Source organism: Salvia miltiorrhiza, chromosome 5, assembly GCF_028751815.1.
Source record: "Salvia miltiorrhiza cultivar Shanhuang (shh) chromosome 5, IMPLAD_Smil_shh, whole genome shotgun sequence".
NCBI lineage: Eukaryota > Viridiplantae > Streptophyta > Magnoliopsida > Lamiales > Lamiaceae > Salvia > Salvia miltiorrhiza.
In genome coordinates this window covers 19,507,370-19,526,903 of record NC_080391.1, presented here as the reverse complement: position 1 = coordinate 19,526,903, position 19,534 = coordinate 19,507,370, and the positions used below count along the sequence as shown (strand labels likewise).

Here is a 19,534-nt window from a genome sequence, read left to right as displayed (position 1 = left end):
TTGAACTATTTGTAGATTTGTAACTCATATTTATAGTTATAGACAACAATGTTTTGGTGTGTGTTAATACAATTTCATTTTTTTTCTCATCGTTATTTGACCAGGTTGAAATTTTCTACTGCAACTCAGCTTTGATTTGGGAGAAATTTAAGATCATGTGTAAAATATAAGAAAGATTGAAAGGTTGTGACGTGTGCAATTTTCAGAAAACCTCCAAATCTTGTGTATTTACATGCAAATATTCTTAAAATTTAATGTATTTTTGAATAATTTGACATATACATACATATATATGAATATAGATCCAAATATAGACTATACAATGTGTGTATGCGTGACACGTGACAGAGATCTTCAAAAGCAAAATACACGTAGGGGTAAAATAGGAATAAAAAATTTTAAATTAAAAAAATTAATGATATTAACTTTTTTTAATTTTTTTATCAATTTTTTTTCGCATAATCGCTGCCATAATTTTGCATATAAGCGAACACAAATATGCATATATGTAAATGCATATATACACGACGTTGCATACAAATATGCACATCACTATGCGACCTATCAGGTGCCTCTCGTTCTGCTCACCCGTCACGAAGAGTTTAAATGATTTGATATATAGGTGTTACTCATACCAACAAAATGCATACTAGAAAATACTTGCGTTGGTCTATGGAGACAGTCATCAAGCGTAGAACCTAAAGTCAATGCCAACTTAACTATCAAATATACCCATGGGAAAATTTCATGCTTCCTTGTAGAAATTATCTTTCCGACAAGATATCCAATCCTTGATAGTTCCGAGAACACTCATCCATACGATCAACAATAAAGTGTTCAAACTTACTTTTAAGTTCATACAAAGAAACTTTTTCAACTATAGTAGTGACAACTGATAAAGTCAATATCAACTTAACTAACAAATACTTCAATGGAAAAACATGTTTTCTTATAAAAACCATATTCTTGGCAAGATCTTCAATCCATTTCGAAAATTTTTCATCCATGCGCACATCAACAATAAAGTTCTCAAGCTTATTTTCAAGTCCAGAAAAGGTAATATAAATCAAACACTACAAGAAAACGCCAGATTAGCTACTGAATTTAACTACGGAATTTATTCCGTAGTTAATTAACTACGGATTACCAACGGAAACATATTAATTTTGAATTTTTTAATTAATTTTAAATATTTAGTTATTAAACCGTAGCTAAATAGTCGTTAAAATATATTGAATTTTTTATTTTATTTATTAAATTAATCATCCGTAGCTAAATAGTCGTTAAAATATACTGAATTTTCATTTTATTAATTAAAATTATTATTCCGTAGCTAAATAGTCGTTAAAATATGTTGAATTTTTTGTTTTATTTTCTAAATTAGCTTTCCGTAGTTAAGGAGTCGTTAATATTTATTGAATTTTTTTTTATTAATTAAAATTAATATTCCGTAGCTAAATAGTCGTTGATATAAATTGAATTTTCATTTTATTTATTAAATTTTTTATTCCGTAGCTAAATTGTCGATAAAATATACTGAATTTTCATTTTATTAATTAAAATTATTATTCCGTAGCTAAATAGTAGTTAAAATATGTTGAATTTTTTGTTTTATTTTCTAAATTAACTTTCCGTAGTTAAGGAGTCGTTAATATTTATTGAATTTTTTCTTTTTATTAATTAAAATTAATATTCCGTAGCTAAATAGTCGTTGATATAAATTGAATTTTCATTTTATTTATTAAAATTTTTATTCCGTAGCTAAATTGTCGTTAAAATATACTGAATTTTTATTTTATTAATTAAAATTATTATTCCGTAGCTAAATAGTAGTTAAAATATGTTGAATTTTTTGTTTTATTTTCTAAATTAGATTTCCGTAGTTAAAGAGTCGTTAATATTTATTGAATTTTCTAAATAGTCGTCTATCACATTAATCTCAATCGGAAGAAGTGCAGCTCCCGCCCCTTTGCCGTCCATTTCTGAAATAAGCTCCTGGCCCCTTTGCCGTCGATCTCCCCGCCGCGCGCTTCGATCTCCGCCGTCTTCCCCGCCACCCTCTCCGATATCCGCCGTCTATCTCTGCATCTTCTCCCCATCGTCGCCTTCAGTTGCTATTGCCATTGCTGGAACAATGGTGAGCCTTTTGTCTCCTATTTCATTTCAGTTAGGGCTGGAACAATGATAATCGTTGTCTGGTTATTGTTTTATAGATCTGAAGACCGATAATCGTGAACTACTACTCTACTTGTTTTTTTGGTAAATTTTACCTCGGTTTTTGGATAAATTACCAAATCTCGTTGAAGCTACCAAAGGCAAGGATACTCTCGTTTTCCACTGCGCTCTCAGCCAGGTGTTTATTTATTCCTCCTTTTTGTGTGTTCGGATTATTTAAAAATGTGAACATATTATGTGTTGTTCTACTGAGATTATGTCCTCTATCAATCGTTGGGAGAAGAATAGAACTTAGAAGCATTACGATCATATTCAGTTCCTAAGTTTAGTTTGGGTGATTGTTGGTGAATTATGATGCTTTTTGTGTGTGTTTGTGTGGGTGTGGGTTGATCACTTAATTCTGAGGTTGCTACTTCTTTCATCTAATTGTATAATCTCCCTCAAGCTAGAATCATGGAGTGACTAGATTACTCATATTGAATTGCTAGCTCAATTGATCTTTGATATTGTCCGAACAACCTCGGTTCAATTGGAATAAGCCTGTGAGTGATTTTTGGGTATGCTGATTCCTAAGGAGTAAAGAGCATATCAGGCGGCATGGCTTTTATTAGTAATATTTGAGCCATCCTCTGTATTATTGATCGATGTAGGATGTTTTGTTTCAAAAACTGCAGTTTTGAAATAGCCTAGCTTCTTTTGGTAGTGTTATCACCCTGCAGTTGAATGTGTTCTTTTAAAAGTAACACTCTGGTTTTGGCTTTTGGTATTGGGATAATGAGACTTTAGAGTATAAATGAGAAGGGAAGCCGCAAAACTCAGATGTACTTTCGAATTTGGAACAGAAATACTTGGGGTCACAAAAATGAAGTTGAGAAGGGAGAAGAACTTAAAGTAGTATTGTACTGCCATGATACATATTCTGCTATTGTGTTCCTTTTTCCCACAATTCTTTAACCTGTTAATACACAAGTTATGTTATAATTATCAACCTCTGCCACCATGATCACCACTTTTCACTTTTTGAAACATTAATACTTGAGACAATCATGTTTGCTTGAGTTGATGCATCTGTTTCTTCCCAACTTCTCTCTCATTTTCCCTTTTCTATTTCGACATAGAGCCTACTTTCTGAGGATTGAATGCCAACTTTTTGCAGGTTCGAGGACCCAAATGTGCTCGAAGGTTTGCTGAGTATGGCTGTCTAGATTCTACCTCAGTTTTGAGCTCAGAAAAATCTATAGAGGAACTTATTCAACAGCCTCCTCTCCAAGGAATCGAAGATAATCTGATTGAGTTCTCTGAGGCTTTGAGAAGTGAGTCTTTAGATTAATCATTTGTTATCTATATGCTACTATTGGAGCAATATGTTGATACTAATTTGATTAAATATGGTTTTAGCCGTTGCCAAGGCACTGAGACGGGTGACAGAAGGTAAGGCTTCTGCTCAAGCCGAAGCTGCTGAATGGATCTGAATTTGCTGCAGGGATCTGAATTTCCTTGAGCATACTAGTGACTTTGGTTGGAAAGAGTGAGCACTGGACTTATGCCCTTAACTTGTCTCCATCGGCCTTACATTTGCTGAAATGGCTTTCCAATTCAACTGTATTTGGTCTTTGTTTGTTATTTGCGGATACCAAAGAACTAGGCCTATAATTATTGATCCTGGACTTTATCACTCAAAGAAATCTGGTGTTTTCTGGGCCAAAGAGAAAAGATCGTTGCCTGCTTCTTTCAAGTTATTCACTGGTACTCCAGAAATCTTTTAGACCTATGTACTGATTTTCTCACTTCATATATATAAAGCCCAAGTCTAATAACTTCCATATATGTCAAAACCATATCTAATTCTGCTGAATGACAATGTGATGTACAGTGTGTGAAGTAACTATAATCAAGTAATGCAATTCAATAATAATACTAAAATAGGCTTGTAGGTTTAGTGTTTTTTAAATTCAAGTAATGAAAAGAATGGTTTGTGTTGTATTTGCTTATTTGGTCGGACTATCTGTGTTTTGATTTAATTTTTTCTGTTTTAGTCTTGTCCTGTGCCCGTTTGCCAATTGCTAGCTGCTGTGCCATCGTCGTTGTGCTCTTACATCATTGTGTCCAGGTTAGTGTTTTATTTATTTGAAATTGCCGGTGGGGGAGAAGCAGAAATACATGTTTATTTATTTGAAATTGCCGGTGGGGGAGAGGCAGAAATACATGTTTATTTATTTGAAATTGCCGGTGGGGGAGAGGCAAATATGCATATCTATTTATTTGAAATTGCCGGTGGGGGAGAGGCAAAGATGCATGTTTTTATATTTGAACACATCAATATATGCTCTCTTTTGAGGAAATATTTTAATTTGACTTATACATTATTTATGTTTCTTTTGAGGCAGAAATACATGTTTTTTTTTTTGGAGGAAATACGCATTCATAGATAACATTAAGTTATATTATCTAGAAAGCTTTTAAGTGTCATAATAAACACCAAATACTATTATCTAAAAGACTTTTGATGACTAGGAAATATGAGGTCCAAATCCAAACTCATTCGAGGTGCTCGTCTCAATTTCCTTCAGCAGCAGTCTCAGCTCAGATTGCACAGCTCCAGACAGAGTTAGAGCAGACACAACAGAGAGAGGCTACTCTACAAGCTACTCTACAGGCTGAGGTGCAGGAGCGACGACGAAAAGAAGCAGAAATGGAGACTAGGCAGTTGGAAATGCAACAACAAATTTCTCAGCTTATGAAATTCTTCCAATCATCCTCAGGGTCGTTCCCCCGTTCCTCGTCTCCACCCTAAATACATGTTTTGTACTTATTATATATTGTTCTAAGATTTTTATTTAGATGTTTATGAATTTATTACACTAACAGGTATCCTTTATGATATTTTATTAGTTTGATTTTGAGATGATTATTAATTTAAATATTGCATTGATTTTGTATTTATTAGAAATAGGTTTTACTGTGAAATATTAAAAAAATAAAAATAAAAAGTATATATATTGCTACGGTTTTACTACGGAATATTAAAAAAATACCTGTATGTCGCTACGGAACAGAAAAAAATAAAAGAAAGTATATGTATATAGCTACGGTTTTGCTACGGATTATTAAAAAAAATAAAAAAATACCGGTATGTAGCTACGGTTTTGTTACGGAATATAAAAAAAATAAACAAAATACCTATATGTAGCTACGGTTTTGCTACGGATTATTAAAAAAAATAAAAAAAATACCGGTATGTAGCTGCGGTTTTGCTACGGAATATAAAAAAAAATAAAAAAATACCGGTATGTAGCTACGGTTTTGCTACGGAATATAAAAAAAAATAAAAAAATACCGGTATGTAGCTACGGTTTTGCTACGGAATATAAAAAAAAATAAACAAAATACCTATATGTAGCTACGGTTTTGCTACGGATTATTAAAAAAAATTAAAAAAATACCGGTATGTAGCTACGGTTTTGCTACGGAATATAAAAAAAAATAAAAAAATACCGGTATGTAGCTACGGTTTTGCTACGGAATATAAAAAAAAAATAAACAAAATACCTATATGTAGCTACGGTTTTGCTACGGATTATTAAAAAAAATAAAAAAATACCTATATGTAGCTACGGTTTTGCTACAGATTATTAAAAAAATATAAAAAAATACCTATATGTAGCTACGGTTTTGCTACGGATTATTAAAAAAATAAACAAAATACCTATATGTAGCTACGGTTTTACTACGGAACGTTAAAAAAATACATGTATATAGCTACGGATTCACTACGGATTATTAAAAAAATGAAATATAATATCTTTATGGCTACGGCTTTACGACGGTTATTTAAAAAAATTACAGAAATGAAAAAGTAAAGTAACGACGGTATATTCCGTCATTAAACCGTTGTTAAATTTAACGACTGAATATCCCGTCATAGATGAACAGTACGACCAAGCATATCGCGACCCTTGTCTTTCCGTCGTGAATTTTGGAATTTCCGTAGTTAATCGTTTTTTGCTACGGTTTAGCTACGGAATTTTCCGTAATTAATTTCGATTTTTTTTGTAGTGAAAAAACAATCTCTATGCATGGTAGAAATGCATAAGAAAATCATGCAATCACAATGTATCATGGAAATAAGCAAAAAATGGACAGAGGAAGTGAGCAGGCGGTGATTCATTGCATTTGCTATCTCCATAAACTCAAATTGAAAAATAAGAAGAAGAAAAAAAAAGTTACCAAAAATCAGCAATGGCGGGAGACGAATCTGCACAAGCGAACAACAAAACAAGTCAGTGGCGTCGCCAATGAGTCGACGACTGAGAAGTGTAGGACACCAGTCTGAAGCCGCCAACAGTGACCGTGACCCCATTGCACCTAGCTCCACCACTGTGAGCGTGCACTTTAGATTCAATCTTTTACATGTATCATTTAGCTAGTATCTATACTATATTAAAAAGGGAGTTCAATTGAATCAAACTATAAATCTTTCATCTTGAAAATATATTGAATATCATAAAATGTGCATATTAAGTGTAAATATGTTTGTAGAAGCAATGTCATCTCTCATTTTTTATGATAACGTATTCTTTTGTAAATTTTCATAATCTAAAAGCTAAAAATATATCTTTGTTTATATTTTAAAATAACTTTTTATTTAAGATCATTGTATATTTATATAAACAATAATTGCTAGAATGAGGCCTCTAATTAGTATTAGGTCTACACGAAAACGACCCTAAAAACACCACACGGAACTGGTGTTTTACTTGTAGACCTGTAAATTTAGGGATGAGCAAAATATTTGAAATCGAATAATTGAATTGACTCAAACCGAAATATATTAAAATAGGATTAGATTTTTTCGATTTTCAGTTTGATTCGGTTTGATTTTTTTTTAAATAATTTTTCGGTTCGATTCGGTTTGAGTTTTTAAAAATCAAACAAAATCGAATGTTGAATTATATATATATATATATATAATTTTGATTTATACATTCACTTATTTTTTATTTATTATTTAGGTTTTTCGATTTTTTCAATTTTTTGGGATTATTTCAATTTTTCGGTTTGATTCGATTTTAATTCTAAAAATTTCGATTTATTCGATTCGGTTTAGTCAGTTAATTCAATTTGATTCGATTTTTTTAATTAAATATAAATTTAATTTGATTTGGTTTAGCAAAAAAATGGAATGGAAAACGGAATGCTCACCCATAAGTAAATTGACGGAGAGATTATTTTATTAAAAATGTTTTTCTTTTATTTATTTAATCGAATATATATGTAGAATTTGTTGACGAGTAGTAGGTGGATATTAATTGCTTTGGAAGGACCGAAACAAAGATGAAACGTGATAAAATGTACAAATTCGACAGCCTTAATTTTGTGGGTCCTAAGTTCCTAGCTGAGAACATCAAAGACAGAAAGAAATTCAAATTTGTTTCACTTGGAAATCCCTTTGAGGTAATGTCACTATTTCTGTTACTTGAAAATCTATAAAATGTTTTATCTTCATATTGAGAATTTGAAAAAGTCTCTTTCAAATTGTTTTTCCATTTATGACTGATTGAACTGGTAGGTAAATATCATTTTCTCATTTTCTCTTTGAGAAAAAATAAATACATATACTTTAATATTTTTTAAAATAAATAATTTTTAAAGTTCAGTAACCATGAACTTGAATCTAAAATCTTTGACTTTAAGCATTAATCACTTTAAAATTAGAGCAACACACATCCATAATCTTTCTTATGTCAAATGGTCACTTGGTGACACCTAATTCAATTATCGATTTATTAAGAATAAATAAGGTATAAATATAATAATTAAACAATCCATGTATGCTTATTTAATATATATTTCCTTCGTCCACGATATTGTTTCCACTTTGTGGACGACACGAATTTTAAAAAAATACCGAATAATAGTTGATAGTAATGATATTTTTTTAGAGAAAGAGCAGACTAACATTAGAACAAACCAGTAGAGTTTACATCAGCAGGAAAAACATTAGAAGAAACACAAGGTAAACGAAATCTAAGAGCATAACTAGCGAGACTATCAGCAGCAAGATTAGAGTCTCTAGAGGTCCAGCTCAAAAGGACGTGATGCAAACCTTCAGTCCTTATCACAATGTCTTTCAAAGTATCGCCGATAAAAGACAAGTCCTCCTCACGGTTGGTAAGACGCCAGTACAGCAGCTGGCAGTCGGTTTCCAGAATAACATCTCTCATTCCTTGTTCTTCGCAGAGACGAAGGCCTTCCAGAACAGCACAGGCTTCACCTTCCTCAACCGAAAAAACTCCCGGCATAAAACCATATCTCACGCCAACAACCTTATCCTCTGCATCCAGCATCACGACCCCCAAACCGATCCCCACCCCCATACCAATAGCAGCATCACATTGCACCTTCACCTGAGCATCGTGACTACACTGGACTTTCAAAGAAAGAGTATCAGCCGGGAAAGAGTTACAAGGCCTAATCCAACCAGCACCTCTAGCAATCGATAAACAATCAGCATGTGAGACATCCTTCCCTTGAAAAATGAGCAGATTTCGAGCAAACCACGAAGCCCAAGCAATAGTGGCGAAGATATTATGAGCTTCTTTATCAGGAATGGATCGGATCATATAAAGCCAGTCGCTGAAAGAAAGGGGATCGTTACAGCCAAGCGGCGAAAGTCGGAGAGGCGAAACTTCCCACAAAAAGGTCCCCCAAGAACAGTCGCGCATATTATGAGTGGAGTTTGGATCCCATTATTATTGTGAGTGGAAGTTTGTGGGTCATATTTTTATAAATGAAAGTGGAAACGACATTGTAGACGGACCAACATGACAAAAGTGAAAATAATATCGTAGACCGAGGGAGTATATAAAAAAGAAATCAAAGTTGGCATACATTTACGGTAAATATCATATATTAATCCATAAAGTATATTCGTTTTATAAAAAATATTCTAAATTTTAAGAAATATTTTTAAAAATATCAAACTATTAGGTTTGTACAAAAAGTATTCCGCATTTATTTTCGAATTCCCAAAATTATGATGCGACTCACCGAATGTCACTGTGTAAATTTATATTTTATTGTTTTAAGGGACATGGGTCGTTTTGTGCCATGTCATTAAAAAAATGATATTGTTTTGTGCATGCTAATTTATTCAAATTGCGTTGAAGGTCAGTTTATCAAATGTAGACTTAATTTTTTTTAAATGATTCGGTAAAAAATAACATCGTTTTATGCCATGTCATTTTTAAAAATAAAATATAAATTGTACGGTGATATCCAGCGAACCATGTCATTATTTGAGGGATCGAAAAATAAATACGGGATATTTTTAATACAAATTGAATAATTTGAAATTATTAAAAATACTTTTTAAAATTCAATATATTTTTTATAAAAATGAATATAATTTGAAATTTAATCTAATATTTACCCCAACATTTAGAGGGTGTTTGGCTAAGCTTATTTCAAAGAGCTTATAAGTTCTTGTAGCTTATAAGATGTCATTTTTAAGAGCTTATAAGTTGTCAAAGTGTTTGGATAATTGAGCTTATAAGCTAGAGAGAGAATTTTTTTGCTAGAGCGAGAAAATATTTTTTTAGAGAGAGAAAATCGAAGAAAAATGAACTTAAATGATATATGATGAAAATAATAAAATATAATTGAAAAATATTTGTAAAAGGATTGTTGCATATGAGATTATAAAAAAATAAGTTGGGGTAGAGGAGCTTATTTTTTGGGGAGCTTATAAGCTCTTGGAGCTTATTTTTTGAGCTTATAAACTATTTAGAAGCTTATTTTATCAAACACTTTAAAAGAGTTTATAAGCTCTTAAACAACTTATAAGCTGTTTTGAGGGGCTTATAAGCTCGGCCCGGCCAAACACCCTCTGGCTATAGTGGAGTTCAAATTAATAACTTTTTTGTAAAAATGCTAATTCAAAACGAAAAGGTTATCAGAGAGCATCTGAAAAGGTTACAAATTTCAAGGTAATACTAATTTGTAAAGTGAAACGGTCAGTTTGGAACATACATCATACATGTATTTTTAACCTATTATCATCTCCTTTTGAATCAACGAAGGAACTCTTATCTATTTAGATTTTGATACATGATGAGAAAGAACCGACTATTACTATTGTATCTACTTAGTAAGAGCAATATTTATTAAGTAGATAATATATTTATTACAAAAAGAATTTTAATAGTGAATTATAATTATAATTAATTAATTAATTGTAGTATAAAATTATTTTACTGTTTTTACTTTATTTTCCCATTTCTTTATTGATTTTTATTAATAGTTGTTGGATTCTTTGTTTCTATAATTAATTCAATATTCTCTGTTTTGCGCGAGCAAGAACTTTCAGTTACTTTATACGTTAAATGCATATACGTACTTTATAGATTATATGTGCTAGATTATGTGCAAGGTTCATTGTTTATACATTAAATGAGATTTTTATTATAACTCAATTATATATATATAGGGGAGGGCTACCATGAAAATACTTCTTAAAATAAAAATAAATACGTTTTTCAATGTACGAATTTTATGTGGAACACGTATGAATTCATCCAACAGGGTTACGAATTGTGAAAAATAAATTTTTGCTACCTTTGTAATTCGAACTCAGGACCACGAATTCATCCAATAGGGTTACGAAACAACCGTATATCTTGATGATCTAAGGACTGAAAATTATTTATATTTTATATTTTAAGAAGTGTTTTTATTTTAGCCCTCCCATATATATATATATATATATATATATATATATATATATATAGGTTCCACTGAGATTGCTATTTTTTGTGAGATCGTGAGACTAATGAATATAGAGGTGAGCATCGATTCGGTTCGGTGAAAAGCCGCACCAAATCTTAAAAATTGAAAATCAAACCACAGGAAAAAATGGGGACCGCACTGCACCGATGGGAGGTGTCCAACCGAACCGATAAAATCGCCAATTTCGGTCGGTTGGACCGAACTGATACTTTTTTTTTCCAAAAAAACCCTATTAAAATCTGGAAAATAATGTTGTAACCCTCAAAATCAAACAATAATATGAAAAAAAACTAACCAAAATCTTCAAATGCAAAATCCCAACAAATAACAATACTTAGTCTTCAAGTTTCAAGGAATTAAAAGAGGGAGGGGGATCGAAGAAGCTGCAGCTGTTCCGCGCCGAAATGGGGGGACCTGGGACGCCGGGATGGGCCACGCTGGAAGGGGGAAAGCTGGGAAGGGGGCTGGCCGGCTGGGCTGTCGCGAACTGAAGGCCGAAATCCGGAAGGGGGGAGTCGCGACTCGTGCCAGAAGGGAGACGCACCTGGGCTGTCGCGGACGGCGGGCGGTCGCCGGCAGCTCACAGATCGGAAATGGAAGAGAGGTCAGAGGTAGGAAGAGAGGGGGGATTGGGGAGCGCGCGCATTCAGATTGTGGGGTGGGTTCTGTTAGTTTTAGGGTTTACAATTATAAAATTATATTTTAAATTAATATATATTATATAATATAAATATTTAATAAAAAATATATATTTATCGGTTCGGTTCGGTGCAAAACCACACCAAATCTTAAAAACCGAAACCGAACCGAAAATTTTTGATTTTCAGATTTTGAAATCGCACCGAAATGGTGCGGTTCGGTTCGGTTCGATTTTGCGTTGCGGCTCAATTTTTGTTCACTCCTAAATGAATAAGACAATATATAGTGTTGAATAAGACAATTATATAGTGTTGAATAACGATATTCAAAAGATTAGTAAAATTTTCGCCCTCTCCAGGATTCAAACCCAGGTAAAAAAAAATTCCTCCATATAAATATCAACCATAGGATACATTAAATCAACGCTTATAAATCAATCTAAGATCTCACCTATAGGGGATCTCATTGGAACACTCCTATATATAGGAAAAGGTTCAATGGAGAAAGGTAAATGTTGAAAGAAGGGAGAAACAATGTCATCCATTGATCATGATCCATCGAACGGTCAATAATTAAGAATAAATTTCGTGTCCAAATTTTAATGAACATATCAATAATTGTGATGAACATGTCAATAACTTTTTATGAACCTACGTATCAATCCCCAAACGTTAATTAATATTATTTGTATATTCATAAAAAATTATTTGCATATCCAACGTTTCTAAATTTCGTAAAAAAATTAATTTTTCCATATAAACTAACCATATATATATATATATATATATATATATATAGGGGAGGGCTAGAATAAAAACACTCTTAAGTGTATAAAATATAAATGATTTTCAGCCCTTAGATCATCAAGATCTACGGTTGATTCGTAACCCTTTTGGATGAATTCGTGGTCCTGGGTTCGAATCTCAAAGGTAGCAAAAATTTATTTTTCACAATTCGTAACCATGTTGGATGAATTCGTACATTAAAAAACGTTTATATTTATATTTTAAGAAGTGTTTTTACTGTAGCCCTCCCATATATATATATATATATATATATATATATATAGGGAGAAGATCCATGGAGAATGCTAAATATTTTGAGAATAGAGAATGCGTTCGAATAAGTCTGTAATTTCGATGAATAAATCAATATATCGTATGAATAAGATTTTTGGCCATGGTTCGAATCCTGATAGGAGCGAAATTTTCATTATTTTTACCATATTTACTGAATACATCTGTTCATTATTTATGTTGATCTATTCGTAAAATTTATAGGCTTATTCGTTATTTTTCATTCTCTCGAAAAATATAATTCTCTATGGATCCCTACCCTATATATATATATATATATATATATATATATATATATATATATATATAGGGCTGCACTACTGTGAGATTGCTATTTTTCGTGAGATCATGAGTACAATGAATAAGACAATACATAGTGTTGAATAAAGCAATATATACTAATGAATAACGATATTAAAAAAACTGATAAAATTTTCGCTCTCTCCAGAATTTGAATCTAGGTAAAAAAAATTCATCCTCTATGTAAGTTGTAATACCCGGGCTTTTGATGACGTGTTTAATTGCTTAAGTTTGAGTAATTAGGGTATAGATCCCTTGTTTGATTACTTTGTAAAGAGATGAGGAGTTATATGAAGTTTTTTTTTTTTAAAGATGTTGAGATGTTCTTTCGATGATGTAAGAATGATGTGAGATTTTATATCCGTATTTGAGTTTGAGTATTTGAATAATTCGAGATAATTATTTGAATGAGAATGATGAACTCGGAAGTGAGATCTGAGTCCGTTAAGACGTTTTTCAAAATTTTGACTTTTTGACGATGAATAGTAAAATACTGCTATTTCGTCTTTTTGTCGACTTTCAAAATCTTATGTGCACGTCGTCGAGAAATATTCTTAGTTTTTTCGATACGAGTCCAATAATGAAAGTTTTTATTTTTTTTTTACGACGAGTGAATAGTGAATCGGGATTTCTCGATAAACGTGTAGATCTCGTTTATCAGAATTTCGAGAACGAGCTTGTATTTTCTATATTTATATAGAATTACGAGTGTAATGAAAGTGAGTAGAGGTTGAGAGGGCGAGTAACGAAGAGTATGGGTAGTTAGTCGTTAAAACGAGACGAGACGAGATATTTAACGACTAAATATCTAACCTACCCTACCCCTAACCAACCCCCAACCGCCCAAACCCACTCACTCACACTATATCACGTTGATATCAGCCACAACACACACACTAACACCTAAAACACACACACACTTCACGCAAACACCATTTTCTTTGGTGTTGGAGCTTTTGACCTCCGATTTGAGCACCGAGACGAGCGTCGATCATCTTTTCGATCACGTATCTAACTAGGTAAGATCTCTACCTACGTTTTGATGGTTTTCTTTTCGATTTTCGTCGACGTCGAAAAACGTCGATTCTCGACTTTATTTTGAAACGACGTCGGATCGTCGTGAAATTTTAGTATGTTGTTCTTGGGTAGATGTTGAGCATGTTTAATGAAGGGAGTAAGAACGGAACGAACCGTAGCTATGAAACCCATGAGGGCAGCCCCGTTTTTCACATATTAGCTTGTCTTTCGATTTTTGTTTGATCGTTTTGACTTGATATTTGTGCTTAGGGGTATGCTAAAATCGATATATATTAAATTCGTATTTTTCCAAGCACGAAAATTGTATAAATTTTTAGAGTATGATTATTTAAATTCGTGAAGTTTGAGACGTTGCATAATGAATATTATTGCGTATATGTGTTCTACGATATCACATGAGCATGCTAATTGATTTACAATTTATGGATGATAATTGTTGAACGAAATTAAAACTGGAATTCTGTCAAAATTTTACAGCAGTTTCAAGCTTATGTTTCGATGAGTTTTCATTGCTTGATGGCTCTGAAATTTTAGTATGTTTATCTATGATATGTGTATTTCGTTGCTGCAAAATTTCATGTCTTTTGGATAATGTTTGCTATTTTAAAGATATTTTGAAAAATCCTTGACAGAATCTGTCAACTATTGGTAGACTTCACAAAAACGTTTATATCTATTAATCCATGAAGGATTTTGCATCACCGTTTTTTTTAAACGAAACTAGACTTCAATACTTTTCTAAAAACATAAGATTTCGATTTTTATGACCTCTGAAACAGAGCAGTTTATTATTTCAAAAATGCCCTGTTCTGCTGTCATATTTGTCCAACAGTAAAAGTGTATGAGTTTCATTGTTTATTTGGCAGATCATATGAACGTTTTCTCTTGTGAAATTTTTAACCAAATCTTCAAGGATACCTTTAGTTTTGGCTGATTAAATTTGATGGAATTTTATTAAGGTTTGCCTTGGTTTCTAATGGCCTAAACAAAATTGGCAGAAACTGTCAATCTTTGACAGCCTGCACTAAAAGAGCAATATCTCCAAAAACCTTTAACCTTTTTGGTTAACTACCATTTTTAGAGTGAACTACACTTCATGAAGTTTTTGAGATCAATTGGTATGAGAGTTTATGATGATTTAGTTGGTTGTTATGAATTTTTAAAGATGACACAAAAACAGCAAAACTTTCTAGAAAACAACTTGATTATATTTGTTTTGATGGATGATACGATATGACTAAATGGTGTGAGTTGTGAGAGTTATGATTAACGCACATAAATGTTGGTATCTGACACTCGAACAATTGGTGTCGAGTATAAATGATAGTTTACTGATAAAGAGTTTTGATGATTTTGAATTGTTTGGTTTGCGTTGAAAAGATGTCAAGATGTTAAGTTTTGAGTCGAGAGACGAGTTCACGTAGTGAGATTCACGCGTTGAAATCTCGTGGCTGACATGATATATGAATAGGTCATGCCGAAATTTTTAGTGAAATTAGAATTTGAGCATAGTCGATTCTTGTTGACCCGTGACTCAAATACATGCCTAATGGAAAGTTTAACTTTCTAATTGGTTAATTAGACGAGATGAGAGCGAATAGATCTGCTAAGAAAGTGGACTTTTCGATGTGTTAAATATTTCTTTTAATTGAAGCGCTGCTAATTATAACATAAGGATGTTATAATTAATGAGTAATGACGAGAGATAATAATTGTTATATTGATTAACAATCAAGAGAGATGAACATTAGAGATACTAATGTTTCATAAAAGAAATTAGATTATTAATCGAGGTTTCTTTTATAACTTCTCACCAATTCTTCATAACGATGAAGGTCCTTTTGGGAAGTAACGACTTGAGGGAGAGAGTGACGTTACTCATTGATACAGAGACACAACGAGGTGGGCATTACTTTTACTATACGTATATAGAGATCCCCTGCGTGTCGTAGGCCTCTTATACGAATGAATGCATGAGATGATTTAACTGTTAATTTCAGTTTTATATATATCTATCAAATGAGTTTAATGTTACATTTGAGCAAGTTATTTCGTTACAAAATATTTGAGTTAAAGTTATTTCAAGTATTGTCTTGCCATAAAATGTTTAAATTTTAGTATGATATCTATCTGCTTTGGCTTTGCCAATGATGCAATCGAATTCGGGTCCTGAGCAGTTGATAGCTATCCTGCCAGGACTAGTGTACACCAGTGACCGTGAGTCATCTAGCGGGTTGGCCGGTCAAGTGTCCGTGAGAGGTGGCCACCTCTCCGGCACACAGTTTCAGATATGATAGATTACAAAAGAACTTAGTCTGATCAGACGAACTTTAAGAATCACAAATGAACTTAGTAAGCTTGGGCCTTTTTAGCGAAAAACTCCCTTGCTGTACTGATTATGATGGCATGACAATTTACAGTTTTGAAGCATGTATTTTTATACCTAGGCATACGTGCCCACTGAGTGCTTATGTACTCAGCCCTGCATATGTTTTCTAAATGTGCAGGTTGAGCTGATGTGATGATGGTGCTGCAATGAGCGGAGTCTCCAGGGTCGTTAATAAATAGTTAACCTGTCTAGAATATGTCTTCATACATATGTCTAGCTACTTTCCGCTGCAAGATGTTGTTGATGTTATAGTATGTTATGTCATACTTTGAGTCTTAAGAGAATGGTTTCATATGATGTATAACTTGATTAATGATATTAATTAAGTTTTATGCTGTCTTTCATAGACTGTTTTCAATTGAGTATTAATGAATAAAAATGACGAGTTTTATTAAGATGAGTAAGTTTTACGGCTATAAATAACGCCCCTTTTCTTCCCCTTCTTCTTTAACCCCATCCCTAGTCGTGGATCACTCGGCCTAACTATCCCTAGTTAGGGCGGGCTGTGACATAAGTATCGGCTATAAGATACATGGAATCAACATCCACAAATCAATCTAAGATCTCACCACATTTAGGAGATCCTATTGGAACGCTCCCACACATATATATATATATATATATATATATATATATATAGAGAGAGAGAGAGAGAGAGAGAGAGAGAAAAGTTAAACAGAGAATGCTAAATATTTAGATAATAGAGAATTCGTGAAATAAAAACGAACAGATCTACAATTTTTACGAACAGATCAATGTACCGCATGAACATCAATTTGCCCCGGGTTCGAATCCTGTTGGTGGCGAGTTTTTCTCTTTTTTTTACTAAATACGTATGTTCGTTAGTTATGTTAATCTGTTCGTAAAATGTACAGACTTGTTCAAAATGAAATATATAATAATTCTCTGTTTAACTTGACCCTATATATATATATATATATATATATATATATATATAGGGGGGGTTATTCAATAAACCACCCTTATTTTAAGAATTACAAACCAGCAAAAATGCATGAATTTTATGTATAACATGCATGAATAAACTGTATAAAGGTATGAATTGCGAAAAATAATTTTTTGCTACCTTTGGGATTCGAACTCAAGACCATGAATTTATCTAACAAGATGATGAATCAACCGTAGATCTTGATGATCTAAGGGCTGAAAATGGTTCCTAATTTATATTTTAAGAAGCGTTCTTATTTTAGCCTTCCTATATATATATATATATATATATATATATATATATATAGGGGTGCGCTATTCAATGAACTGCTCTTAATCTATAAAATAAGACTAATTTATTATCGTAGATCATATGGGACTTAACGGCTGAGATTCATTTTTTTGACTAATCTATAGTTCATTAAATAAATTAAAAAATTCATACAAATTTAAGGTTGAAGGGTGTTATTGACATATGCTGTTGACCTTCCACGTCTACAATCACACGGTTCCGATTATCACTCCAATTAATTATGGAAATTAAGATTTGAAATGATGCCTCGATTTCTGCAGATAGATCTCAACAATATCTCATACTAAGTCTGATTTTTTATTAGTATTCATTTAATTTCTAAAAGTTGTTGTCTGAATTAAGTTCTTTTATGTCTGAATTAAATTTCATTTGCTTATGAACCACTGTATTGTATGTGAATAAGATTAAGAATTGTTGACTTTATTTTAGCTAACACATAATTCTAATGAATTTTCTTTGCGTGATGTATGAATTTAGGTATAATATATATATTTTTGGCAGAGGTGATCTAGTGTTGTGCATGGAGTATAGAAATGAATTATAGAACATTGTAGTATGAACTAAAACCAGTGTAGTATGAATTTTTACTTGTGTGCGAGGACTAAGTCTGAATTTTTCCTAGTATGCATTTTATTTCTAAAAGTTGTTGTATGTACATTTAGTTATTATAATATGAATTTCTGTAATTGATGTATGAATTTTGGAATAATAGCAGTGTGTTATTTATTTATGTTTGCACAGATGATCTGGTGTTGTGTATGGTGTACAGAAATGATTATCCAATTTTATCGTCTAAACTATAAAAATTCATACAATTCTATTTTTTTTCTTCTTAGATTTGCTATTGGACGTGAAAAATATTGAGTATTATAGTTATGGAATGCTATAATGACATAAACGTGATCCCTTGATTTAGGGAGAAGATAGTTATATTAAAAATGGTAATTACTTTCTTATCCTCATCCATAAATCTGTATTAAATACCCATAATATATATCACCAAAATCTGTCCGTCCATTTAATTCAAATCAAGGGTCTATCTTTGGTCTTATTTTATAGATTAAGATTGGTTTTTATTTTAGCGCAACCCTATATATATATATATATATATATATATATATATATATATATATATATGTGTGTGTGTGTGTGTGTGTGTGTGTGTGCGCGCGCGCGCGTGTGCAGGGACGGAGAGAAATGTGTCATCTATTTGAAAATCGTCTGTTATAAATGTGGGTGTCGTCTATTAGGGTGCGCTAATAGACTACGGACGCAAGCATGTCGTCTATTCGTTGAATTTTTCAATTTTTTATTTTAATTTTGCAATTATATTTAAATTTTCTATTTTTTCAAATAAATATTTTATTAAATCTAAAAATTTATAATAAATATAATTTAAAACATATACACGAATAATAAAAAAGTCATTCATTAATTTCAAATATTCTTTATCATCCTACATTGAAATATCACCCATCATACAAATATCCTACATCAAACCCAATAAAATATTGTTCACCATCCTATATGTGAGTCAAAACAATCAAATGAGGTTACTTGAGTGTCAAAGTTACACCATCTGCATGATCAAAATATGAATGTATTAGTTTATGAACTTTAAATCTAAAAAATATTAAAGAATTAACTTTGTATCAAACTTACCATTATCAATCATCAATCAAACTTAGAAACTCTGCCCACTCTATTCTTATTTCATCAATATTTTTTTTGGAATAACATCCTCCTGTGAACTATAAATACAAAATTGTGATCAAACAAGTAATACATCATAAATGAAACATTGAACTAAAATTTTATTAAAATTCCAAATTATAATTACCAACGTAGCTAATAGGAGAGAGTGATCGG

The 19,534-nt window shown here is 32.0% G+C and overlaps 1 protein-coding gene across 1 annotated transcript; it reads left to right on the top strand.

Moving 5' to 3' along the window:
• The first annotated feature begins 1,926 nt into the window (after positions 1-1,926).
• Positions 1,927-5,096, top strand: LOC130986585 (NAD(H) kinase 1-like). Its single transcript, XM_057910033.1, has 4 exons — positions 1,927-2,137; positions 3,332-3,488; positions 4,212-4,285; positions 4,746-5,096. The coding sequence occupies exons 1-4, from the start codon at positions 2,135-2,137 to the stop codon at positions 4,785-4,787; spliced, it is 276 nt and encodes a 91-aa protein (XP_057766016.1). The 5' UTR covers positions 1,927-2,134; the 3' UTR covers positions 4,788-5,096.
• The last annotated feature ends 14,438 nt before the right edge of the window (positions 5,097-19,534 follow it).

Coding starts and splice junctions, on each gene's coding strand:
- LOC130986585 (XM_057910033.1), top strand. Junction 3,489..4,211: donor GTTCTCTGAGGCTTTGAGAA/GTGAGTCTTTAG, acceptor TTTCTGTTTTAG/TCTTGTCCTGTGCCCGTTTG. Junction 4,286..4,745: donor TCTTACATCATTGTGTCCAG/GTTAGTGTTTTA, acceptor AATTTCCTTCAG/CAGCAGTCTCAGCTCAGATT.